Source organism: Pyxicephalus adspersus, chromosome Z (genome assembly GCF_032062135.1).
Source record: "Pyxicephalus adspersus chromosome Z, UCB_Pads_2.0, whole genome shotgun sequence".
In the NCBI taxonomy this organism is placed as follows: domain Eukaryota; kingdom Metazoa; phylum Chordata; class Amphibia; order Anura; family Pyxicephalidae; genus Pyxicephalus; species Pyxicephalus adspersus.
In genome coordinates, this window is record NC_092871.1 from 82,376,431 (window position 1) to 82,401,625 (window position 25,195).

Sequence of the window (25,195 nt, forward strand, 5' to 3'; positions counted from 1 at the left end):
AGACCTTACATCTGTGCAAGGTTTTGGAGTTGTACTTTATGGGGTTGGGTTTTATTGCAGGCCATATCCCTTATGCAAATAGCATTCTTACCTGCCTGATCACTGCGTAGAACTTTTAAATATGTGCTTGTGGAACTCAGCATTGGTTGCCAAGATTCCTGGCAATTCCAGCTTCCCTCGCACTTGCCGGGACTCCCGCGCAGATTTAAATCATTCCAGCCAATCAAGATGACTGAAGATCACACCCAGGAAGAAGATGATGGCACGCTGGTATGGAACAGGGACAGGTGAGTATAGGTGGGGTTTGTTCTGCATTATTTTTCAGTGGCTATTTAGAAATATATGATTTTGTGCCAGAATGCACTTTTAAAACTTCTGTATATGCCAAGCTAACCTGTCTACATGTTTCCTATAAGACAGCACCTTTACTTTTTGGAATATAACAATCCAAGTATGCGCACTCTCTGCGCCCATGCCTCTTGTCTTTGCCACACTTCATCATGTGTATAATAAAACTCGAATCAGTTTTGAAAATCTCTTCATAAGCAAAAATATGCAATGCTTCCTTGCAAACTGCTACTAATTTCCATACCCTTGCGCCTATCGGGAACTCTGGAAAGCATGATGTTAGCAATGCTGGAAAATCATTGGGGGGGAATGACAGTAACTGAGATATAGACACAGCGCAGCGCTGCAGGGTCAGAACATGAGGACTGAAGGGCTGAGCAGAATTAATCACCAATTTGAATCACACCTCGGGGAAGCAATTTATGAAACCTCTTAAGGGGATATTAAGGGGAATTTGTTAAATATGTACAAGCCTCCATACTTTTTATATCTAATGATCCTGATCCGCGGTGTATGTTACTTGCAGTGCAGCGCACATATTTCAGTTAATGGATTGCTCTAAATAATCAGAGTGAATGTAGCTGTTGGCTTTTATTACGTAGGTTTCAACATTGCTGTATTTATTCCCTGTTATATGCCAGCTGTCGGCTCTTAACGTTGTTATGATAAAATACACCATGGAGGGAGACTGGTACAGTCATAAATAATTCATCTTAAATCTGCAGGTAATATTAATACCAAGCAGAGGGGCTTACGTGGTTATCTTTGTGATAGGCAAGGCCATTTACCAACACCTTCTTCATGTCACAATAATAAATAGCAGAAAAAAAAATAGCTGCATTTGCTTTGTCACTGGAAATGTTCTTTCTCTTGGAATTTTGCTAAATTGATTTTTTAAAACCCAGTCATTAAAATCCAACAAGTGAACATAACTTCAAAAGTCATTTTCAATTTGTTTGAAAGCTGCTGGTTTATAAAATATTTGGTATTTAAAATATCTGGTATATTTGTATTCCTGGGTTGTCATGGGCTTGCAACACATTCCAATACACCTTAAGCAGACATGGCTCATAGTTGTCACAGTTGGGAAACCTGCCCTGATAGATGCCATGCATCCATTGTTGGCGTCCATATAGACGGGACATGACAACAAAAAGCAGTACACAAGCTAAAAAAAGTAAACACTACTAATTTATTTAAAAGAAAAGTAGATTTTTTGGATGGATAGTGCTTTTAGCAAAGGATTTGGTCTATAAGAAGGATGGTTGGGAGGCTTTTTGGAAGATCAACGAACATCAAATGGGTTGTGGTCAGCAACCTTAGAGTCCAAGAGTTGCTGCTTACCATCTGTAGCATAGGATCAGTTAAGCCAAACAGCTTGAAACATCAATTGACATGATGAAGACCTAATGAGAATGTGAAATTAAATCAGGGGTGATCACAAGCACGCCATTTTATGCATCATCTGGTGTCTGTTTAGAACCTTTTATTAAAAAAAATTGTGCTGGTTCACTTTAACCTCACAACACATGGCGCTCCATTGACACGTATACTTCACTAGTACAGCAGGAACAATGGCCTGTAGGTAAATATATATCAGAGATATGGGTCTGGAGCTGCTGTGCACAGGTGGCGTTGGACACATGACACTTGATAACATTTACTGAACTTTGCAACTTGTAACAAAATCCAAATGAATGGGGAACAATCAGGGCTTTGTACAATGGCCCTGATAGTCCAGGCCCCTAAAAACACTTGATAATGGTATCCCACCTAGTCGTGTAACTCTAAGCCTTGCGGTTTCCTGTATGAAAACAGTAAAACTATAAAAGATAGATGGTACCCTTGGCTCTGTGCAGCGATGGCTTCATACCCTTCACAATACATGCTGTCCTATAATGGGTATTTGCCAACTCTTGGCGCTTGGCCATCTGTAACATCCTTACACAGGTTCTTAAAAGCCTTTCCTTTACCTTTTGTAGTTTTTGCTAGGGGTCTTGGCACAGCTAATCTTGCACACAGACTCTCCAGTTTTTGGTTGTTCTGTCTGTTCAGTTTTTAGCCTGTTTTTGGCTTAGAATATGTAAAAAGCACTTTTGTATTTCAATTGATTTATTAAATTTTTTTGAAAATTTAACATGAGCAAAAGGTTACAGAACAGTTGGAGGAGAACCAAATGTAAAAAAGCACTTTTGAAGGAACCCCATGAAGGAAGTGCAAAAAGACTAGCAGTGGAGTGTGAATTAGCTATTGGTGAGCATGGTGAGATATTGGTGGGGATTGCGCCTGATGGACTGTCATCCATGGAAGCACAGAGGGTGCCCTGACCCATCTTGGGGATCCTTGCTTGTGTTTTGTACTAACAAAGTCGTAGGTGACCTAGTGATTCTACAGTAGACACAGAAAGACTCTACAGACTAATATTTCTTTTTCTGATCTTATTTCTTCAAGAAAGTGTTAGCAAGTTGCCTGCTAGGAGCAACTCTTGGGAGTTTTCTCTAACACAACTCTACACATATTTAAAATGGGTGAACTGTATAAAAAATGAGCTGTTTCCTGTCCTTCCACCATAAATTTCTTTCTAGATTTCTACGTTAGGTTGCGTTCTAATTGGGATCTGAATGGAAAAGTAGCTTTATTAAGGGCTGCCAGCTTGTCCCCTGTGCCCAGACTCGCCCTTCCCAACTCTTGGGAGTTTTCTCTAACACAACTCTACAAATATTTAAAATGGGTGAACTGTATACAAAATGAGCTGTTTCCTGTTCTTCCACCATTTATTTCTTTCTAGATTTCTACGTTAGGTTGCGTTCTAATTGGGATATGAATGGGAAAGTAGCTTCATTATGGGCTGCCAGCTTGTCCTCTGTGTCCAGACTCGCCCTTCCCAGATATGTCTGAAATATACTACAACCCATCAAGAGACGTTCATAAAAATTGGGCGAGCTGACAATTGCCCAATTTTGCTCATTGTGCATTTTTTCCCGAAAAAAAAAGGGACAGGAATATTTTGAGAGGGAAATAAGAAAGAACTGCATATTTTTAATTCAGTTAAAACACTGCTTGGTTTCCCTCCTGCAAAGATTTTATAAATGTCCCCATTTTCTTCCAAAACAAGTAAAACTTATGAATCATCCTGTTTGACTAATATGACCCTGACTGGCTCATTGATTTCTTTCCGCAGAGCTTATGGAGTCCCGGACAGCGCGTTTCTTCAGCTTTGGCTTTAACACAAGCGACTACCGGATCCTCCTCCTGGATCAGGATCAGGACCGGATGTACGTCGGCAGTCGTGACTACCTGCTGTCAATGGACCTGGGCAACATCAATCGAGAGCCTTTAATTGTAAGCCAGGAAATTGGGTTTTATGTCCTGCCAGTGGGAAGGTTTGCTGCACGGCTGAAGAATGTTATACAGCTTTAATTCATTTACCAGCTAGGCTATGTGGCATAAAAAGGCTTCTCCTTGTTTAAACACTGCATATTTTATTTTAATTGCTGCACCATTGAAACAAGTGAACCTGGTAGGGGAATAAAATGTTAAACTAATAGCAGTATAACAGCATATGCTGTCCACATTCCCACCATATCTTAGTGCCTGACACTCCAGTATCATCTTAAGCCCTGAAGTGCTATCTGGAATTCATAAGCCTATATATGCCCTCCTTAGGCATCCATCTATCAGTGCCCAGGCCTGCTGATAGGTAGATAACTTTGCAAGTTTTGCATTGTTGGTTAGGGTAGGAATATACTACAAAGAGGTGCTTTCAGTGGTGCTGGGGTAACACATCCCAAGTATATCCCAAGATGCATGCTGAAAGCTAATTGGCTATTACTTTGCCTTTTTTATGTTTTAAAGGCCAACTATAATTTATAAAAAAAATTGATTGCCTATGTATTTCACCGCAGTACAGTACTCACCTTCTGTTTGATGATGTCCCATGGCTCTCAGCTTTATTCTGCAGCAAAATCTCTCTTCTGGATGGATTCTCTGTCCCATTTAACGCACTCACTATGAGCCCAGAGTGTCCAGAACCAGAACCTTCCTCTGGGCACTTGATTGGGTGCAGTTTGGGCTGTAAAGCTTTCTATCATGACACATTCCAGAGGTCAAATCTAGAATAAAGGAAATCATTGGAGTCAAGTCTAGCTAAGCTAACAGCACTGCTGAAAAGCAAATCCAAAAGTAGCTGATATTCTACAAAACTGTTCAGATCCAGGATGTATAGGTGGAGGGAAGAAACTAAATGCTGACCAAGTATAGAGCCTAAGCTCACAACCAAGGGGTTCCAAAGAAACACAGAGGTTGCATTAAAGATGATCAGAGCTACTACGTCAAGGATTTGTTTCAAATGTAGTACACACATACACCCTAGAAGTATTTGCATATGGGAAATGAGAATAAAAATAAAGACTAAAATATTACAAGGAAACCCAAACAAACATGGGAAAGAACATGCAAAATAAATATAGACAATATACCAAGTGGGAATTAAACCCAGGACTCCAGCAAAGCAAGGCAACAAGCAATGCACTTAAAAAAAAAAAAAATAAGTGCATTGCTTCTAATACTTACCTCTCTAAAAGGTGGAGAGTCTGAGAAACAAAAAGTTTCGGAGTGTCTGACATTTGAACTCCCCTTGACTATATGGCTGCTCCCGCTGTCAGTGCTATAGTCATAAAGCCCCAGCAGATGGAATGAGGACATCCAACACTCCATTGCTGAAGAATTGGCTGATGGCTCCCAAAGACTGAAAGCTTAGACCACCCTTTGGAAGGATGGGGTTCTTTTCCATCTTTCCCATGGCAATTTCCTTTTTTAAGATTTTCTTAAGTAATGAATTTACTTTGAACGAACTTTACGAACACCCAGCTAGTAAGTAATGTCATAGCAGAGTGCTTCACATAGATTCTGCTAGAGAGGGTCTAAATGTATAAATGTGGGCGAGGCGGGCACCAGGCCTGCACTTGGTCTGTTTTATTTCCATGTGCGTATTTGCAGGATCATTAGTGACTTCTCTCTCTCTTTCCTCACTATCAGATTCATTGGCCCGCTGCCCCAACCAGGCAGAAGGAATGTCTCATGGCAGGCAGAGGACGTGCAGTAAGTATAATATTCTGTCCCTGGATTAAAGGAGAACCATGGTCTTTTTAATGCATTTCACAAATATGAAAAGAATCATCTAAATGTAAATGTTTATTATGGTCAATGCTTTAAAAATATTGTTTTTTTATGTTATATGTACCTAATGAGAGCCAGAATTGTTCAGTACCTACATGTTGTATTTCCTATGTAGCAGTATTTGTACTTTGCTCAGCCCATAATGCTCTGGGTACCCAGAGATCATGTGATCGGTGCCTAGGCACCATATTCTTATGGATGAGTATCAGACATAATTGCTATTTCCAAAGAAGAACTTCTATTAGTAGGAAGAAGTGTGGTAAAACATTTTACTAGCGTAGACACCATCGAAAGTGTGATGTAAGGCATCGGAGCTGGAAACACAAGACAAACAAGAAGTGTGACTGATCATGAAGACTCCACCTGTCAATGGTGAAGAAACCGGTGTCACACCGTGCTACTTGGCATTCAGTGACACCACAGACTGGGATGGTCAAATAAATATTACCTAATATCCCAATAAAGAATTGCACAATCTTTCTTGATTAACGCAATATATTCTTAACTGCTTGAAAACAAAAGAAGAATTACACAAACCGAGGTTTGAAAATTCATTTAAATGTGAATATTGTTAATCATCAACTTCTTGACTTGCAGAGTGATTTAAGAATATGTTTCTCCATCTGTTCCCTAACCCTAGTAACAAGGACCAAATATTTTACCACTAAGCACAACCAATCTGAAGGAAAAGGCATAAAATTAAAGTAAATAATATTTTTTTTTTCTGTAAAGCTAAACTTTAGTTTTACCTTCAGTTTTCAGCACTTTTCATGCACGTTGGATGTGCTGTACATGGCCTATAAAGGAAGCAGAGCTATGGGAGGGGTCCAGTAAGCTCCACCCACTGTAGGCTGCCTGCAGATACCTACAGGGGCGGATACAAGACCTGTCATCCTGTATAATGAGGGAAAGTAGCAGTGACTGGTCTTTATTATAGCAAGCTCACCATGATTTAATTAAGAACATATAGTTCTTGTATTTTATAAGTTTTATTATTATTCAAAAGCTTTATGATTTAAACTGCCTTGCTTCATAATAAAAAATTCAGTAGAACATTGGTAAACTAATGGAAGGATCCCAACAGTGCAGTTTGTTTTTTCTTTTTGCCTAAGACCTACTAACTCTAGCTGGTATCTAATGTGAGTCAAAAACAGGAAAGGGTTGACTGTGCAATAAGTCATTTCCTACACATGTTTTCCTACACATTCTTTATGAAGTACCCACATGGACTCAATTCACTCAATTCACAAAGCTAACATGGATAGGGATCCTTATCTTCAGAAAAGCTAAGCTTCTTATACCCTGCTCCTGCAGCAGATGGCCCTCTCCTCCAATGCACTAGACCAGGCATGGGCAATATACGGCCCAGTGGGGATGTTTCTCTGACCCTTTGGGTGTTCCGCAGCTCTGGCCAGTGCCACCCCGAGCAGGGTCAGGAGAAGGCCCTCGCCAGGGGGGCGCACTGGCCAGAGCCGCGGAACATGTCCCTGGGGCTTGCAATGGGAGAGTGGGCGGGTTGTGTGAGGGTTATGTCATCATGACGTCACATTCAGAGGCATCATGATGGCATAACCCCGCCCACTCTACAATTGACCCGGCTCCTCTGGTAAATTTTTTTTCAGATTGTGGCTTCTGGGTAAAAAAAATTTGTCCACCCCTGCACTAGACCATTCTCCAGTAGCTTTGTTGTCCCACTGTACTGACTGCTGACAGCATCCTCTTCAGTGCAACTCTATGGGCCTTGCACAGTATGGGATGATATGGAGGCCCCCCACAATCCAGTGCATTGAGCATCCCATATCATCATCAAAATGTAATTAACCCTTTCAGTCAGTAGGGGGACAAATAGCAAAGGTAAAAAAGACTTTTGTCCACGTGGACCTCTCTGCCCGCACCAAGCATTGCCTATTACCCTAGAGGTCTTCCTTCACTAACCTTTTACATCCCTGTTACTGTAGGATGAATGTGCAAATTTTCTGCGTGTCATTCAGCCGCTGAACCGAACTCATCTATACGCTTGTGGAACAGGAGCGTACCAGCCGCAGTGCACTCTTGTCTACCGGGGATGGAGGTCAGAGGTGAGCCACGAATCCAATACCATACTGGGAAGACAGTTACATCACGAGCATTATATGTGAATACCTAGTGCAAATATACACACTTGATATGTCAAGTCGGTTTTCAATTTTTAAATAGAATAGAGGGGTGCTAGAGCCCCTGATGGCTATTTCCTGCCATCCAGGGCTCAGGTTGATAAATTTTCCCTCACTTCCTGTGCAACTGACCACCAGACAGGAAGTCAGGGAAAATCTGCAACAAATTCCAAAGAGAGATGATGTCTGGGATGTGTGTAGAAACACCCCACTGTAACTGTAAAATATTGGATTTCCTATGATAGTGGTCGTTAGGACAAACCAAGAGGTTAGCTCTACCTAGCAGGGACACAAACAGAAAAAAATTGCATGAAATTTGGAACACTGAAAGCTATGTCCAAAAAAAAAAAACTCAAAGGGCAACAGGCTAGTCTTTAATAGCAGTAGTGCCTTAGATCTCACAGTGCAGATATGCAGCTAATATTATTAGTTTTAAACAGGATTTATATAGCGCCAACATATTACACAGTGCTGTACAATAAATAGGGGTTGCACATGACAGATACAGACAGTGACACAGGAGGAGGAGAAGGCCCTGCCCCGAAGAGCTTACAATCTATTAGATGGGGGAAGTATCACACAATAGGAGGGGAGATATGGAATGGTGGGTAAGTAATGGGGGTTTGATAAGACAGAAGAAGATGGGTAGGCAAGTTTGAAAAGATGGGTTTGTGAACCCATCAATCATGTGAAAAAGTATGTACAGCTATGATGCTGTAATACACTAGCAATACAGAATACACCAGGAAGTATACAACTATTGTTCAAAAAGAATTGAAAAGTTTTTTAGGATACTGCTCAGGCACAATAACCGCATGCCCTGCCAGCCAGAAGCACAAGAATGGTTTGCCCGTGTTTTAATACCACCGCAAACCTGATTAGTACAGTACAGTTAAACACAGTACACTGTACAGTTGTACAGTTAACATACAAATACATATTATGAAGCATTTATAGTTGTTAGGCTTTATTTAGAAAAAGGCATAAAATGATGATATGTGACCATTTTACCCTAATTTATTGTTTATAAATTTTATTACTTTTGTGTTGGTTTTCTTTGGCTGTATCCAGGTTAAGTACAATGCTGACACCTTGTGGAAAAATATCTTTACTGCAGGTGAAACAGCTTGAAAGGTCGCAAGTTACCTGCGTCTCCTTGGAATTTGTTTTCCATTTTGTTCAGTAAAAAAAAACAGAAAGCCAAATTTTTTATTTATTCTTGTTAACTGATTTAAAGTAGCACATCTTTTTGATTTTTTTCTATTTAAACTTTTACATAAAACTGGAGAGGAAATAACTTTTTTTCTGTTTCGGTCATTTTTCATGAAACTTTACAGATAATATAATTGTTATTTGAATATAATGCTGTTTTATTTCTGTCCTAGGACTACGTGTTTAGGATTATATCTGCCTCCCACGAGTCTGGGAAAGGGAGATGTCCCTATGACCCTAAGCAAGAAAATATGGCGACTATCATAGGTGCGTGTATTGGCTCTACACTGTTTTATACTGCAATGGCATTTTTGGGTGCTATGCAGCCCCAAATTAAATCTTTGAATAGCAGGAATTGACAGATCAATTGGCTCTGCTTGGATTATCAATAAACAATAAAATTAGACACAGTCTGTAGTCTATTGGTATGCATGTTCAATACACATGGGAAAAACTGTATTACAGATTTCACCTGAAAATTCCTAAATATTCCTTTATCACAATACTATTCTACCTAAATCATTATTTGGAGCTGTGCTTATATAAATCTTTTTTGCCCAAATGACTACCTTGGTAATTGTTACCCAAAAATACCTATCTACATCCCACAAGTATTGCAGCCTATTATACCCAGATGTAGGGGAACGTCAAACACAAATACATATAAAGTGTTGATGATTGTTTTCCCAATAGTAATAAATGGTGGTTGGCTATTCAACACATAAATATCCAGGATTTACAGTCATGTAAAAAAGTATGTACACCCTATGGGAATTTTTGCTTTTTTCCTCATATATTTAAACACACAAACATGATTGAAACAATGCTTACATATAAAGGGGTACAGCTGTATGGAAACACAAGGAAAGTTTACCTTTTTAATACTAAAGAGAGATGTTATTAGATGTAATTGGGTACTGTGGATAAAATAAGTACACCCTCAAGCCCTTTTGCTAATATTTCTTCCTTTATTCTTGCAAGCATTTTTTCAAAAGTTCCTAGCAATGTCTGATATTATTCTGTGAAATGGCCAAGTTGTTATTTTTGTATTATAATTATTATTATTTTTTTTTATATACAGATGGGGTTCTGTATGCCGGAGTACAGGTGGATTACATGGGGACAGATTCGGCCATATTCCGTACAATGGGTAACAAACCTCCAATCAGGACAGAGCAATATGACTCTAGATGGTTGAATGGTAACCATAATATATTTAAAACTTTCCTACTTGAAACCAGATATGAATCTTATAAAGTTTTATCAAGGAAAATAAAGTTTTACCCTTTTCATTTTTCCAGTTTTTGTAAATAACGTTTGTAGGAATATAACTATGAAGCCCATTTCAGAATTTTTAGTTTCTTCTTTTCTTCCTCTTTGCTGAGATTTCTAATGTCAGATTATGTTGTCTGCTAGAACTCTCTTGTTCTGACCTGATTCCATGTTCATTGCTCCCCTTTCTGCAGCATATAGGACTGGAAGCTATGCCCACTTTCAGTTTTTCATACACTTTTTTTTATATATGTATTCACTGCCAGCCCTAGTTGTAAGTGCCACAGAAAGATACAGATAAAGATTTTATGAAAAGACCTTTAGGTGTCGTAACTGTCATCAGTTTGTATACACCATTTCTGTAAATCTTTTGACATTCCAGTTAATTTTTACTAATTTGTTTGCCCTTTTTACTTACCAGGGCTTTGCTTTTAAACAGCTGCAATAACAGATCATGTATGTGCAGTGCAGCAGGGGTGTGCAAATCACAAACTGAACAGAATCACTAATATCTTAACAGTTACTATGTTATGTATGTATTTATATGTATTTTTCACCTGTACAAGGATCGGGCTTTCTGCTAAACATGATCAAATATTTCTTTTTACAATCTCAGCAAATAATTTGCAATGTAATGGGTCTTAGGTAGATCTGTGCACAAAGAATGTCTTATAATGACCACTGTGAACTAGATACCGCTAGAGCCTAGGCCGTTGACTGTATGTATCCTTTGTGGCTTTTCTTTTAGATCCTGTATTTGTGGGATCCTTAGTGGTTCCGGAGAGCAGCTTTAAAGAGGATGACAAACTTTATATCTTATTCCGGGAACGGAGCCCAGAGGGGGAGAACGGGCCCGCTGTTGTGTCTAGGATCGCTCGAATATGTTTGGTGAGAAACATAAATGTACTATGTTCAATAATTCCCCTATCTTTTGTTCCATTCTCTAAATTGTATTAACCAGGCTTTGATTACATCGTTCATATCCCAAATTAAATCATTCCTGTTTATTGTTATAACTGACCCCACATAAAAAAAGTAATGAACTGACACTTTTAATGAGTTAGACATGCCTTTTAAAACAAGTATGGTTGTAGGGCTTTCTTAAGCACTGACCTGGAACCATCATTCAGATTAGAACATGTGCCCTGTATTATTTTATTGGGTCCGTAAGTCAGTGCTGAAGCTAGGGGATTGCTTTTTTTTTTTATATAATCATGCAAATTTGCAAATATAGATTTCTACCTGTTCCTTTTTTTCCTTCTGTCCTTGGAGAACTGAACTAAAATCAACAAAGGGCATACCATTTTATTTTGTTTGTTTCCTGCTAATGTTGCCTAACATAACTGAAGTTTGTCATTTCTTTAAAGGCATGTTCTGTAAAACGTTTGATGTGTGGCCCTATAGTGTTTTTCAGACCCAGATTATATGGCTCTGATTTATGATAGAAGATGGCTAGAAACTTTCAATGTATATGGTGTTTGCATTCTAATATTCTGTTTTAGTGTTCTGCAGAAAATATAGATACACCTAATGTTATTATTTGCCGTTGTTGCAGAATGACGAGGGTGGCTTGCGCTCCCTAGTGGGAAAATGGACCTCTTTCCTCAAAGCAAGACTCGTTTGCTCTGTCATTGGTCCAGATGGAGTAGAGACATCATTTGACCAACTGCGTAAGTAAATCAGATCTATCATTATTTAATGTTGCTTGTACTTGTCTTTTGCTTCATCCCCTGCCACTTACTGGAGTCTTCAAAATCATTTGGTTACTTTCAAATATTGGGGAGCTTAATATTCTATTCTTTCCACCTCATAGTAATGTGCTGGGTTCCATAGCATTCAATAACCAAGCCAAGCACTAGCATATGGAGTTAGGGTGAGGGAATCCTTAAAGCCATGTAAGCTGCAGCTCGTAAACAATTATTTTTGGAAGGGCACCAACTGTGGAAGGTACAGTAGATACAGTAGAGTGGAAGGTATGTACCCTAGGGTGCCAACTGTAGGCATACCCTACCTAAACAAAATTTAGATAAAAAATCCCTGGCAACCACTACCTACCCCTCTAATCTAAGCCAATCAACACATACTCACACCCAGGTGCCCTAGGAACCTGGTATACACCAGGTTGGAAGGCTACTGTATGGTCCATCCTTTAATAGGTATATGAGCATCAGAACTGGATACTGGAGGAAGGTGACCTTGTCTAGTGATTACCCAGGAGGTTGAGACCAATGTGGATGTACACTAGGAATCATCTGAGGACAACTTCAGACCTTCATAAACAGTACAGGAGGCCACAAAGCTTGCATCTCAGCTGCTTGCAATCTTTGTGCTGGTTTCGATAGAGTTAACGTACTTGGAAACTGGTAGAGCCGATAACAGGATTTTTCCCCCAGTTCACTTTCCTGTGCAGCGTCTGTGACTTCTTCATGTAAAACAGAGGTGGCATTGCTTCGAGGTCACAACTGCTACTGTTGTAGTTAAAGAAATCATTCATTAACACGATTTGCACATCGTGTTTGTCAGGCTCGCGGGCAACTTTGTGTCATGGCAGCAGCCAATTAAGCAGCAGAAGCAGCCGACTAGGCAAAATGGATAGAATTGTACTTGTGTGAACAGCAACAAGACAGCTCCAAGTGTTCTTCCTGCACCGCAACTTCTGCTTTTTAATTGGCTGTACAGCTATGGAGAGATTCCAGTGTGAAACACGCCTGGGGGCTCCGAGCTGTAGATAGATGAGTGACAAAGATAATTTATAAACAGTGAAAGAATAATACATATGACATATTCAGTTTAGGAAAACTAACACAAATCCTCAATTATGAAGACTATGGACTTTAACCAGTACCTGTTCCTACATGCAATTGGCTTTGGGATTTGTATGTATCCAGATTGCAATGACATTTTGGCCCAAACATACACTTTTATGGCAACTTGTAGGGGTCATGTAAAAGGGCCCACCTTACCAGACTACAGATACCTTGGCAGCACTGCTTTGTGGCCATGAGGTTATTTACTGTCATGTGGCAGTGCTTGGGCCTAGAGATTTGCTCCTAGATTGTCATAGGCACACCCCCTGTGAACTTGGGTTTACAATAGAAATTCACTCTAGTGCCATTTTCTGCAGCAATCAGGACCACACATTGTTACCCCTGCCAGAAGAGGAGGAACCAGAACCCTGGCATTATGGGTTTAGGTGGTGAATATAAGGGTTAAATAGACCCTGGTACTGCTTTAAAAAGCACAAAAAAATCCTAAGGATTCCTAAAAAGTCATAATTTTTATTGACTTGCAATGTACTGTGAACTTACTACAGAACTGCAACTCAAGAAAGTGTCAATTCCTTAGCACAGTCCACTCCTTTCTTGCATGTCATACCCTCCGTCTGGATATGTCAAATTATTGTCTTTGCTGGCCCAATTCCCTTTCCTTAACCTTACTACATAATGTTTTATGAAGATGATGAGAGGAGTCAAGGTGAATATTAAAAAATGTTACTTGAGTGACAGCTCTGAGTCTGTTGAAGCTGCTGACATCCCATCCAAGATGGTGACACCCTTTAGCTGTCTTGGAGATTTTGCATGTATGGAGGCTTTTAAAGGTAGATAAAATGCATGAAATAAATTAGATGCACATATATTCTTTTCGATGAAATAAAGGGTCTGACGACAGGGTCTCTGTAATGTCTTACTGAGTTTCTGTTGAAAAATCTGGGTAAGGACTTAATCCTTCTTTCCTCCAGTTCTTCTACAATAGGTCTGCTGGCTTATCCAGCAAAATAATTTCTTCCTCGATTAGCCGGTGACTCACCCACTTCAAATGATATCATTACCCAATTTACTGAGCCAGCCCATATATGCTCTTTGTTGTCGTTTATTAGGGCCATATTGAGGGCTTAGAGAGGGTAAGAGGACGCTATTGAGTTCTTCATCTTGTGTAGTACTTGCGTGCTTGGTGGTAGAGAGGAGAGGTGGGGAGAAGGGGGCTTATTTCACGCTTTACAAATGTATCTCAATTAAAAAAAAAAAAAAACACGCCAGCCCCCCTGCCGACACCACTTGACTCGCTGCATGTCTTGGCTCAGTTTCCGATCTCTCTCGTGCGGCTTTGTTCATTTACTGTTTCAGCAGGTTAGAGAGAAAAGTTCATTATTAGTTCATATTGGTGTGTGCTTCTTACTGCCGAGAGGGACTCATTCAAAGTAAAATAAATTGAATTGCTTTCCCCCTGTGATGACAATGGTACTTGCATGTCAGCATGCAAGGCCTAATACACAAAACAGCTTTTTAACTCCAGCCACATCCAGCTATTGGTCCTTTAACACGCGATGGGTGCATTCTGTCCATGCTTGTATATTCCTGTCCTGCCTACTTGGACAGGGTTGGACTAATCCCAAGGAACAATAGTAATTATTTAGGCAGACCAGCCAGGCCAGTTTAGTTTTTAAAGTGTATCCAAACCAAAGAATGCAAAATGTGGTATAATTTAGCAATACCTAAAAGACTACAAAAAGAGCTGTAAACCCATTATTAAATAATAGAAGATAAGAAAAAAAAAACAAAATGATCTCACGTGTCCCTGTGCTGTTTTAGCTGCTCTTCATTAAAAATTATCTAGATTTTACTGTTGGTGTCACGCTTACCCACTTTTTCTACATCCATGCTATGCAAGGATGCCTAGTCACTCCTATACCTACAGCCTCAAAGCTGTATATCTGCAATGTGAGATCTAAATCACTGCTGCCCCTGACTGATAGTGTCAGGGGATTTGGAGTAAGATTTGGTGAGTTCCCTAATGAGCTGCTCATTGTTCTTGCTGGAGGCTTTGACAGGAGGAAGCAAAGCCCTGCCTCTACCAATATGGCAACCATCACACAAAGACACAGTGCAGAACAAGGCATGGTAATGGGAGAAGATCAGATGTGGGGAGACCACATGTAATACTGGGGGACTAGTTCTTTGCCTGCATTTATTTTCCTGAGTTTAGTTCTTCCTAGCAAGTCCAGTAAGCACTTTTTCTCTTTGAATGGTAGATGTTGATAGATTCTGGTGAAAGTTGGTTGGTCAGGTGAATCAGGTGATCAGTAAATAAAAAGAGTTTTAAATATATTTATATTTATTTTCAATTGCCTTGTCTTATATTCCATTTAGTATGTATTCCAGATTTTTCCAGCAATGATGCTGTATGGGATTTATACATTGTGGAAATTACAGTATGACTTCCAGTGTGCTAATAATGATATCCTCTTGTCTATACACAGGTGACATCTTTATTCAGCAGACTCAGGACAAGCAGAATCCACTTATATATGGAGTATTCACTACCCTGGGGTGAGAGCAGATACTGACGTAGCCGTCTTCATTCTTTCTCTTAGTTCCTTGTGTAGATGTTGTCCTTGTACACCTCTGGTGCCCAGCATGTAGCCCTTTGGCTCTTACTGCAGCCCCTGCAGACCATAGTCTGTGTTTCTGTGTCCTAGGTGCTTCTGGTTCATTTTCTTTCATACAACCTTTCTATTTTGTGTGCTGTCTATTCCTTTTTCTTTTCAGATGTTTTTAAGTGGCCTATAAAGAACACCAATGTTATTATTAAACAGGATTTATATAGCGCTAACATATTATGCAGCGCTGTACATTAAAATGTTAAAGAAATAATTTGTAAAGGGGATGTCATTGTGATCTAGCAGTCTTTAAAAATAAAGTCTCAGTTTCCACTAACTCCTTTAGCACATTTTAGTTTTCTTGCTGCATATTTACAGTCCCTGACCATCTACGGCATCATGTTTGTAGTCTCTGACCATCTCCTGCACAATGGGTTCAGCCTTCAACCACCTCTTCCAGCATGTAGATTTCTAACTATCCCCTGCAGCATGTCTTGCAGCATAATAATAATCTCTGATGATTTCCTGCAGCAGGTATGCAGTCGCTAATAATCACCTGCAGCGTTTAAAAAGTCTCTGGCAATCTGGAAGTTTTGTTTGTATTACATTCACTTAATACTACATGCAGCCATTTGGTAATGTCAGAGGCCACACTTAATGCACCCCACATCATAAAACCGACTACTACTTCTGTACACCATTTGATGTCTTCTGTTGTGTCTGAATATTGATATTTCCCATATCAGACTTGTATATAGTTGTGTGTCGCCCATTGTGTGACCTTTTCAGTTCTTTTTTATGTTGTGTCGGCTTGTTGTCCCTAATGTAGCTGTCTCTGTGTGTGTCTCTTAGTTCCGTGTTCCGGGGCTCTGCCGTGTGTGTTTACTCTCTTGCTGACGTCCGTGCTGTGTTTAATGGGCCATTCGCACACAAGGAGGGACATGGGTACCAGATGACGGCCTATACAGGGAAAACACCTTACCCCCGGCCTGGAGCGGTGAGACACGACATCGGCCTTGCTGGCAGTCTGAGTGTCGGAGTGATTCAGTGATCACAATTTATTAATTTTGAACATTACATAGTTAGAAGAATAATATGTTATTATAATGAAACCAATATCTGAGGATTTCAGAGGCTGATGGTAAATTTGGGCTTAGTCAGAATTCATAGTACCAGTTTACTATAATATAAGCCGCCTTCTTAGTGCATTTTGCTATTTAGACAATGATGGCTTTTGCAAGTAAATAATATACCTAAAATTTATTAAAAGCAAATAGAATCTTAGAGAAAGAATGTAATTAAGACCTGTCCCATTAGCCTTAAACAGAAGCAACCATTGATGGACTTTGTTTGCAAATTAGTTCTGGGGTGAAGGGAAAATGAACCTATTTTGCCTAATTTCAGCTGTTTTCCCTGTTCATAAAAAAAACGGTATATAGCCTAAGTGTGGACCATTGCCACTGAAGTTTAAAGGAAACCTGTTATAAAACTAGAAAATGGTTTCCATATATATATAATATAAATATGATCGGATATACCGATTATAACAGTTCTAGGTCTGCACAAATATTACAAAAGAGAACTTACTATCCATGTTTGATTTAAACCTTACTGGGTGGAATGTAACAGGTCACATAGGGGTGATGGAAAATCCAAAATATGGGGTATCAGAACTTGGAATTATAGCTAGAAGATCATGTTAACAGACTCTCCAAAATCAAAGGGTCAAGCAAGTATACAAGACGTCAAGTATAACCAAAATATCTTTTTTGGGCAGACAGACATTTCATTCCACCTATGACAGGGTACGTCAAAGAAAGTCTGAAGGAACCAATCCAAAAATATCATCCAATTAGTTGATTGACCTGAATATGCAAACAAAAGCCTATTTACTGGGGCCCTTATAGTGAATGAGTTGGAAGTGTCTTGTATCAATGCCTTCTTTGATTTACTTAGCAATTCTTTCTTATTGGGCTTGTAATGTGTCTTGCAGTGTGCAGGTGGGTTTTCTGTTGCCAATATCCGCTCCAGTCGGCATTTCGGTGAGGACGTGCTGAGATTTGTGCGAACACATCCACTCATGTACACTTCAGTGTACCCTGTGAACCGTAAACCTCTCCTCCTGCTCTCTGACGTCTCTTACACCTACACGAGTATCGCAGTGGACATTGTACCAGCATCTGATGGGGAGTACACTGTTCTCTTTCTGGGCACAGGTGAGAGAGTAGCTCATTGTCCAGCCCTATCATTTGTCTTATATCCTTACTATGGCCTTTCACCTTGTCCCTATCTCCTCCTATTAACAGATCGTGGTACAGTTCAGAAAGTGATGATCTTACCCAAAGGCCCAGAGGAGACAGAAGGTATCACTCTGGAAGAAGTAGAAGCGTTCCGGGTAAGATTATTTTTTTATCCAGGCATTTTCATTGAAGCTCATTTCACCCAAACCAATATTCCTTGAAATATAATATGATGAATCTATAATCAACAGACAACAAGTGAAGTTCTGATTATAAATACAAAGCAAAGAATTTGTCCATCCTCATTTGTAATAATAAAACAGGAAGCCATAGGCTCTGTGTGAGTCCTATCTGCTATTTGTACTTCAAAGTTTTACCATTGAGTAAGTGCCTTTGGACCACTTTCCGCAAATTAAAGTTTACATAATCTATTTAACATAATGGAAGTGAATGTGTCCTGAATGTATACCACCATAGTTGTATTGGTATTTGCACATGTGCAGTGCAACCCTATAGGTGTCTATTGGGCTTGTATCTCATAGGGGTCCCTTCACAGGCACAACAACATTGCAAATAAATGTAAACAAAGTGATTGCAGCCATTTTAATGCCAATGAGTAGAAATCTATGGAGTGGGTTAGGTTAGGTCAGGTCAGTGAGGGGAAGGGGGTTAGAATTTGTATATAAACACAGACATCATTTAGACCTTCACCTCAAGTTAAATAGTTTCTTGAATCTTTTTCTGTTGACCTAAAGGTCAGATTATTTAATTAACTGTCAGCCTGTGACCTGCTATTCATTTTATTCGGTGCCTGAAAAGGTCTCTCTGTCTTATCAGTGGCTCTTGCCCTGCATGACAGACGATGATGTAAATTCTGGATAGGGGGGTTTTTTATCCTGATTTATGACAATAACCTGTGAAGGAAGTATGGCTTTATTACTCTGATGGCTGCCCTAGTCTGTGGGGTTAAACCCTGGGAGGTCCTGATGACTCTGAATATGCATTCCAGTTCACATTGCATTGTTGGCTGGAAGTGAGTGGTATTTAATTTACTGTGCAGTTCATCATTGTAGTATGGATCAGGACCTAGAATGGAATGATCCCTGGGCATATACACATTTTTTATAAAGCTCTTTCATCTATAGTTTTGGATTGTTTTGTTTGAACATTGCTTAATGTCTAATATATATACATATTTATTGTGTCACACACAGAATCCGTCTCCTGTTAAAAATATAAGAATATCATCAAAAAGGGTAAGTGCTATACTGGTATATTAGTGCTGTGACGAGGGGTTGATAATATGTGTAAATGTATTTTAGAGGTTATAAATGTGTGGGTACTGCACCAACCACACAGGAAGTGTATTGTTTTCAATGAGTGGTTTGATTCATAGACTTGCATTGAAAAGGGGCAACACTACAAAGCAGGAAGCAGGGTATGGCTTGGTAGGATGTAAATATGGTGGCCCCTTGTTGCATACACTCTACATAACAACCAATTATGCATAGAAGATAAAGCTAAAGTTGATTTTTTTCCATGCATCTTTAAAAAACATTGAACCATCTTTGCATTCCTTTTAAACCAACTCTGTGATCTCTAAGAAAACTAATAGCTAAAGCACCCTTCACATTCAGGTTGGTCCAATATTGTGTCTCTTAGAGCTATAAAGTAATATTGAGCAACTTACTGCTGACAACCTATGAAAACCATGTGTTACTCTGTACAAGCATAGTGGCCTCAGAAGCTGGCAGGTGCTAGGGAACTGTTGCAAGAATGCCTGATGTCCATTTGTGTCAACTAGCCCTTAACCTTGTATTAAAACTTTGCATATTGAGTCCAAAATGTTTGTTACATGGCCACTTCAGATGTAAATTTTGCACAGTTTTTTTAATAACTTAGTGGCATTATATAACTGTAAAATTATACTAAAATTGAAGAATATAAAATCATTGTTAATGGTGTGTAGACACAGATACAGGGTCTGATTATCACATGACTCCCAGCCCATATTGCAGAATTTGTCCTCACCTGTAATTTTTATGAATTGCAGCACCAACTATATGTGTCTTCAGATGCTGGGGTGACCCAGCTTTCCCTTCATCGCTGCTCAGCCTATGGAGACTCCTGTGCAGACTGCTGTCTCTCCAGAGATCCATATTGTGCCTGGGATGGAAAGGCCTGTGCACGCTATACCCCATCGCCCATGAGGTAGGTGTAATATGAAAGTGGGGACATTGTATTTGGATCTCCCCATGTAAGGCTTGCCTGAATCTGCCCTCCAGCATTCCCTTCAGTCTACCACAGTTCTGGTTCCTCGTCTGTACTGGAATTGCTTACTTATTTTATTGCATGTTGTAAGCTTTTCACTTTTTGTTCAACCTCGGGCTTATCATAGTGTATGCCTGCTGCTGTGACGGGTACTGGAGCTTCCTTGACTGTGCATGCAGTTGTGGTGGCCACACACACAGGAGAAGGTAGTCTGATTGCCTTATAAGATGTCCTCAGTAGCCACTTCGCTAAGTGTCACAGGAATTAGAGGCAGCTGAGACGGAAGGAGACAAAGGCAGTTTGGGTGGGGAGAGGACAAGGGCACCAGTGCCCAAGCTGACCCCTTGTATTACTTATGTCCAGAAATGGCCCTTTCAAAAACACCAATGTCCTCTCTGCATGAATATATGAATAAATTGTACTTTCCAGCAATCATCGTTACCACTTGAAGAAATGCATGTTTCTTTTTCCATATTTTATTATTTTGCATCCATTGGTTTTTGTCTTTTAGGAGGAGTCGTCGGCAGGATGTAAGGCACGGGGACCCGATGAGGCAGTGCCGAGGGTACAACATGCAAGGTGAGGGAAATTCTGCATGTGCAGGTGTCTTTCATAGATATACAGCCATATTTCTCCACATCAGCTACATTTAGGATTTTCTTTTTTTTTCTTTTTGCAGTAGACAGAGGAGTCTCTGAGCGACTCCAGATAGGAGTGGAAGGTGGAAGTGTCTTTCTTCAGTGTGATACCCATTCTCCTCTTGAAAGTGTCACTTGGTTACTGCAGCGAGAGGGCTCCCAGCATCGGAAGGAGGTTAGACTGGTAAATGAATACGTTTTCAGAAACTAATGGTGAACCTTCCTGGAGACACAACAAAAATTACCCAACAGAAGATTAAAAAAACAAATTGGTTAGAAAAAAAATCTATCACTATGGGGAATTCACATTAAGTAGATGTTGAGGAAATACATAAAGCAGAGATTACATGCAGTGAAAAGACTGGAGATAAAAGCTGACATAATTGTCAAACTGCATTTTTTTCTGTAAAAGTCCAGCTTTGCCCAATTTTTGTATTTTCATTAACTGTCATATTGTGCAAAGCAGAACTCCTGCTGCCCATAAAAGACACAAATAAATGCAACTCTTTATTCATATCATTATAGCACACCTGTACTCTAAAGGTAGGGTAGGGATGTGCTTCAAGCAGATAGGGAGAAGGCAGGATGTTGAGTAGACAAGCAAGGAGATATGCTATAAGCAGGAAGGGAGGGTAAGGAGGCAAAGAAGGAATGCCTAGTGGGGTGAACAAGGTTGCAATGTGGGGAAGTGAGGGATATGCTTTGACAGGGGGATTGTGGAGGAAAGCTCTCTTTGGGGGTGAGGTGACTGAAAAAGTATTCACAGGGCCTAATTCATCAAAGCTCCCCAACACTGGAGAAGATGGACTATCATGAGAGAACCTGGGCAATCCAATACATCAAGAATTGCTTTATGTAGGGGAGTTATGTTCTGTGTGCAGGGGAGTGAGGCGAAAGGAAAGGAAGTGCAAAGAACAAGGAGTGTGAAAAGGGAGGAAATGTTGTGGAAAGAGACAAGGAAGGCTTGCACTGCAAGCAGGGTCAGATAGATATGCTGAAAGCAGGAGATAGAAGGTATGTGGTATGAGATTAAGGGATTAGGTGTATATAAAAAGATGTGCTGTGCACAATAGGGTGAGGATGTATAAAAGAAAACTGTAGTGAGCAGGGAGTTGACAGGGTAGTAAAATGATGTACACAAGGAGGCAAGTTAGAAAGTGCATTAGGCATAGAAAGTGAGGAGGCAGAGCAGGATTCTACTAGGAGCAGAGCAGGAGAGTCACAAAGAAAGGATGATGAGGCGGGACATGTGCTCTAAGGGGGAGAGAGTTGTTTGGCATGGGTTGTGCTGGGAGAAGAGTGAGGGTAGCAGGGAAAGGAAGTACTGTGGGCAGAGGGGTTAGAACGCATAGGAATAAACTGAAAGTAAAGTTGTTTCATAGAGGCAAAAACTTATGTGCTCTGAGCCGGGGCTAATGGTTTAAGAAGGCAGAAAAGGTAATCAGAGTGGTATTTTCTATATATTCCATACAAATATCATTGCCTCCTTGCACTTGCAGTGCAGTGTTATTACATATGATAAAAGCTTTTTGAGTTGAATGATACTATTTAGGCATAACATCCTTCTGGCTTTTAATGGCTGATTCATTCCAAATTAAAGGAAACTGCATTGTACATAGGAAATGTGACTAATTCTTAGTATCATTTCCTATCTATTGTAACCCTGGTCCAGAGCCAGCAGCTGCCATTTACAGGATCAGTCTCATGGGATGTCCAGCACAGAAAAATTCACATGAACTACCCACTGAGATCCGACGTCACGGTTTTTTCCTAGCTGATGTTTCCTCCTGTATATTGTGTTTATGGCATATCTGCTGTCACCAGCCAATTCGGCTAGAATTATCGGAACAGGATATTCTACAGGAGGATGCAAGAAGGGTATGAAAGTGACATAGCCCAGCTCCTTTTAATAAAGTCCTACAATATTTATAAAAAATAACAGCTGTCAGTCAAATACAGATTTTCAGAACCAAAATGACAGATTGAATCTGACATTTTGATTTTGATGGACTGTTCTAAAAAAAACAAACCGATGTTATTTTAAAAAATTGATATATTGATGAAAGGGTTCCCATTTTAGTTTGAGTAAGCCAAAAACCTTTTTCATTTTGGATAGATTAGGGAAGAGTTACCCCTACAAAGTTAGATTTTGAAGTCTATATTCGGTTATGGAGATTTCCCTTTTAAATTCTGTCCCAAACAATCATCAGAATTTGAGAATAAAAAATATCAGTTGGAGGAAACCCCCTCTTAGCCAGTTCTCACCAGAACAGATGTTTGGAAGATTTACCTTTACCTCTTGTTCTGGTGACAGCTTTAAAGCTTTGGATTTTTCATAACTTTTTGTCCCAGTATTACAAATAGAGTGAATCTTCCCAGTGGGGACACATGGGATAGGATATTAAGGTGACATTCAAAAATTCAGCCTTTATTAATCTGGATCCTTCAGTTTTCCGGCATGGATTTCGGAGCACATTTTCAAATTTACATTGTTTTCTGGAGGCGCTGTTTATGTTTTGATGGCACTGTACTCAAGAATCAGCTGTTAGGTCTTGCTTTTCCTCCACAAATTGAAGCTCTTCCTGTTGCTGAGGATGCTGTTACCGTCAGTCATGGAGATGATCATCCTGACAGCCTATCTGCTATTTAACTTCTTTTCGAGGGGACAGTAATGATTAAAATTCTGAGGAACTATTTTGTTTAGTTAAACTAAAATTCTGTAAAACTGTTTTACTTAGTTGGTGAACATTATTATTTCATTTTCTTTTCCTCTAGTGTCATTTCATTTAGTGTTATTTCATTTTAATATATACAGCATATATAACCTTCAAAAATCCAGCGCACCTCAGGTCCGAATGTTGCCGGATTTTTGAACCTGTACTGTATAACGTTTTTACTCCATATCAAATTGACTGCCTTGACATACATTTTATTATTATTTGAAACCTGTGTTCCTTCAAATGACTAACTATAGAGTGAATCCAAATGAAAAGCCAACCCATCAAACGTAGTACATGTTTAATACATTTTCCACTGGTGCAAATGAAAAGCTTTCAAGGTCTCCTAGAATTTTCCAGTACACATGACAATGTCATGTAAAGGATGTGTTATACATTTCCATGCTAGTAGCTAGCTTCCACCATGTCTAGTATGCCATAATCACTTTGAAAAATGTTAGTCTGGTGATATTTAAGACAACCTTCCCTTGGAAAAAGTTTGGAGGAAGTTTGGAGGAAGAAATGAAAACTGAAAATTGCAGATTAGAGCCATGTATTAACCTTTTTTTAAATGTTTTCTCATTAGGTACGACTTCAGGCCATGGAAGGAGGAGCAATTCTCCGTTCCGTCCAGACGAATGACGCTGGTATATATACTTGCATGGGGACAGAAAATGGCTTCCGAAGGTCACGTGGGAAAATTAGACTAAACGTTTTACCACGAGAACTGCTGGAAAAATTAACGTCTTCCCCAACCCTGCTCCCACCACCAGCACAATGTCCGCCTATACGTCGACAGAAGATGCGCACACAGACGGACAGGAATTGAGGTTGTTATAATGTGGACCTTGTGGCAAAGGAGGCTATCCAGAAACAGCTCCAAGACCTTCACGAAAAGAGAAACCATTGGAAGACTGTATGAGAGGAGCCTACACAAATCACCACAAGTCCTCCTAACGCAGATGTCTTTTTGGGAGGAGCCTGCATAACTCACTACCCCAGTATACTGAACCGGAAGCCATTGTGGGATGAGTCATAGCAACTACCAGACATCCCTACCTAAATGCTTTTGGGAAGGGCCTTCACAACAATACCACACATCTTGATGCAAACCAGGTGGTGTCCTCTCAACTCATCACCGGATAGCCTGGTGCAAAAGCCATTGCAGGAGGAGCCTACTCAACCAACTAGCAAGCATCCTGACCCAGGACTGGTTATGTCAGGATTCTGCACAACTAACTACTAGACAGCCTGACCCAAAAGTGGTTATAGGAGGAGCCTACACAATATGGGTTGTAGAAGGTTTAAGGGTGAAAGATGTTAGTAATAGTAAGACATTCCAGAATGATCCATTGTATAGAGAACTCTGAATGTAGCAAGATTGATGCTGTGTGAATTATCTTTATTTATCACAAACACTGGATGCTCGATTTTATGTTACAGCCTGTGAGCAGAAGCTTCTTGGTGTACAGTATAGTCTATATTGCTCTGTTTCTCCATTGTGTGCACATTGTAGCTTCCCTCCACAACTGCACAATGAACTGGACAAAGACTCATCGATACCACTGACACACCTGTACCTTTTCTAGGAATGTCAGATCCACAAATTTTATATGTGTTCCTTGACGTAATTCCTATTTGTTCTAAACGTTATGTGTTTTAGGTCTTGATTCTATGTATATATTGTATATAGTTTAATAGTTCCGCTTCATGCTGCACAGTTTTTGGTTAAACAAATTAAAATTGTACTTTATTCAGGCTGACAAAGTAAAGTGTTACACAAGTCAAA

At 39.8% G+C, this 25,195-nt stretch overlaps 1 protein-coding gene across 5 annotated transcripts in view; it reads left to right on the forward strand.

Moving 5' to 3' along the window:
• LOC140344239 (semaphorin-3F-like) overlaps window positions 1-25,195 on the forward strand; it is a 68,325-nt gene extending 43,130 nt beyond the window's left edge. For 3 of the 5 annotated variants that reach the window (XM_072431257.1, XM_072431255.1, XM_072431256.1), the window contains exons 3-18: window positions 3,530-3,690; window positions 5,386-5,448; window positions 7,485-7,604; window positions 9,065-9,158; window positions 9,973-10,092; window positions 10,912-11,051; window positions 11,719-11,833; window positions 15,421-15,490; window positions 16,393-16,537; window positions 17,534-17,756; window positions 17,847-17,935; window positions 18,995-19,036; window positions 19,834-19,991; window positions 20,563-20,630; window positions 20,731-20,873; window positions 23,993-25,195. In XM_072431257.1, the coding sequence (XP_072287358.1) occupies window positions 3,530-3,690; window positions 5,386-5,448; window positions 7,485-7,604; window positions 9,065-9,158; window positions 9,973-10,092; window positions 10,912-11,051; window positions 11,719-11,833; window positions 15,421-15,490; window positions 16,393-16,537; window positions 17,534-17,756; window positions 17,847-17,935; window positions 18,995-19,036; window positions 19,834-19,991; window positions 20,563-20,630; window positions 20,731-20,873; window positions 23,993-24,235 (1,994 nt within the window). In that variant the 3' untranslated portion in view covers window positions 24,236-25,195. The remainder of the gene's footprint in view (window positions 1-3,529; window positions 3,691-5,385; window positions 5,449-7,484; window positions 7,605-9,064; window positions 9,159-9,972; window positions 10,093-10,911; window positions 11,052-11,718; window positions 11,834-15,420; window positions 15,491-16,392; window positions 16,538-17,533; window positions 17,757-17,846; window positions 17,936-18,994; window positions 19,037-19,833; window positions 19,992-20,562; window positions 20,631-20,730; window positions 20,874-23,992) is intronic. The other 2 variants (XM_072431258.1, XM_072431259.1) reach the window with 2 other exon arrangements.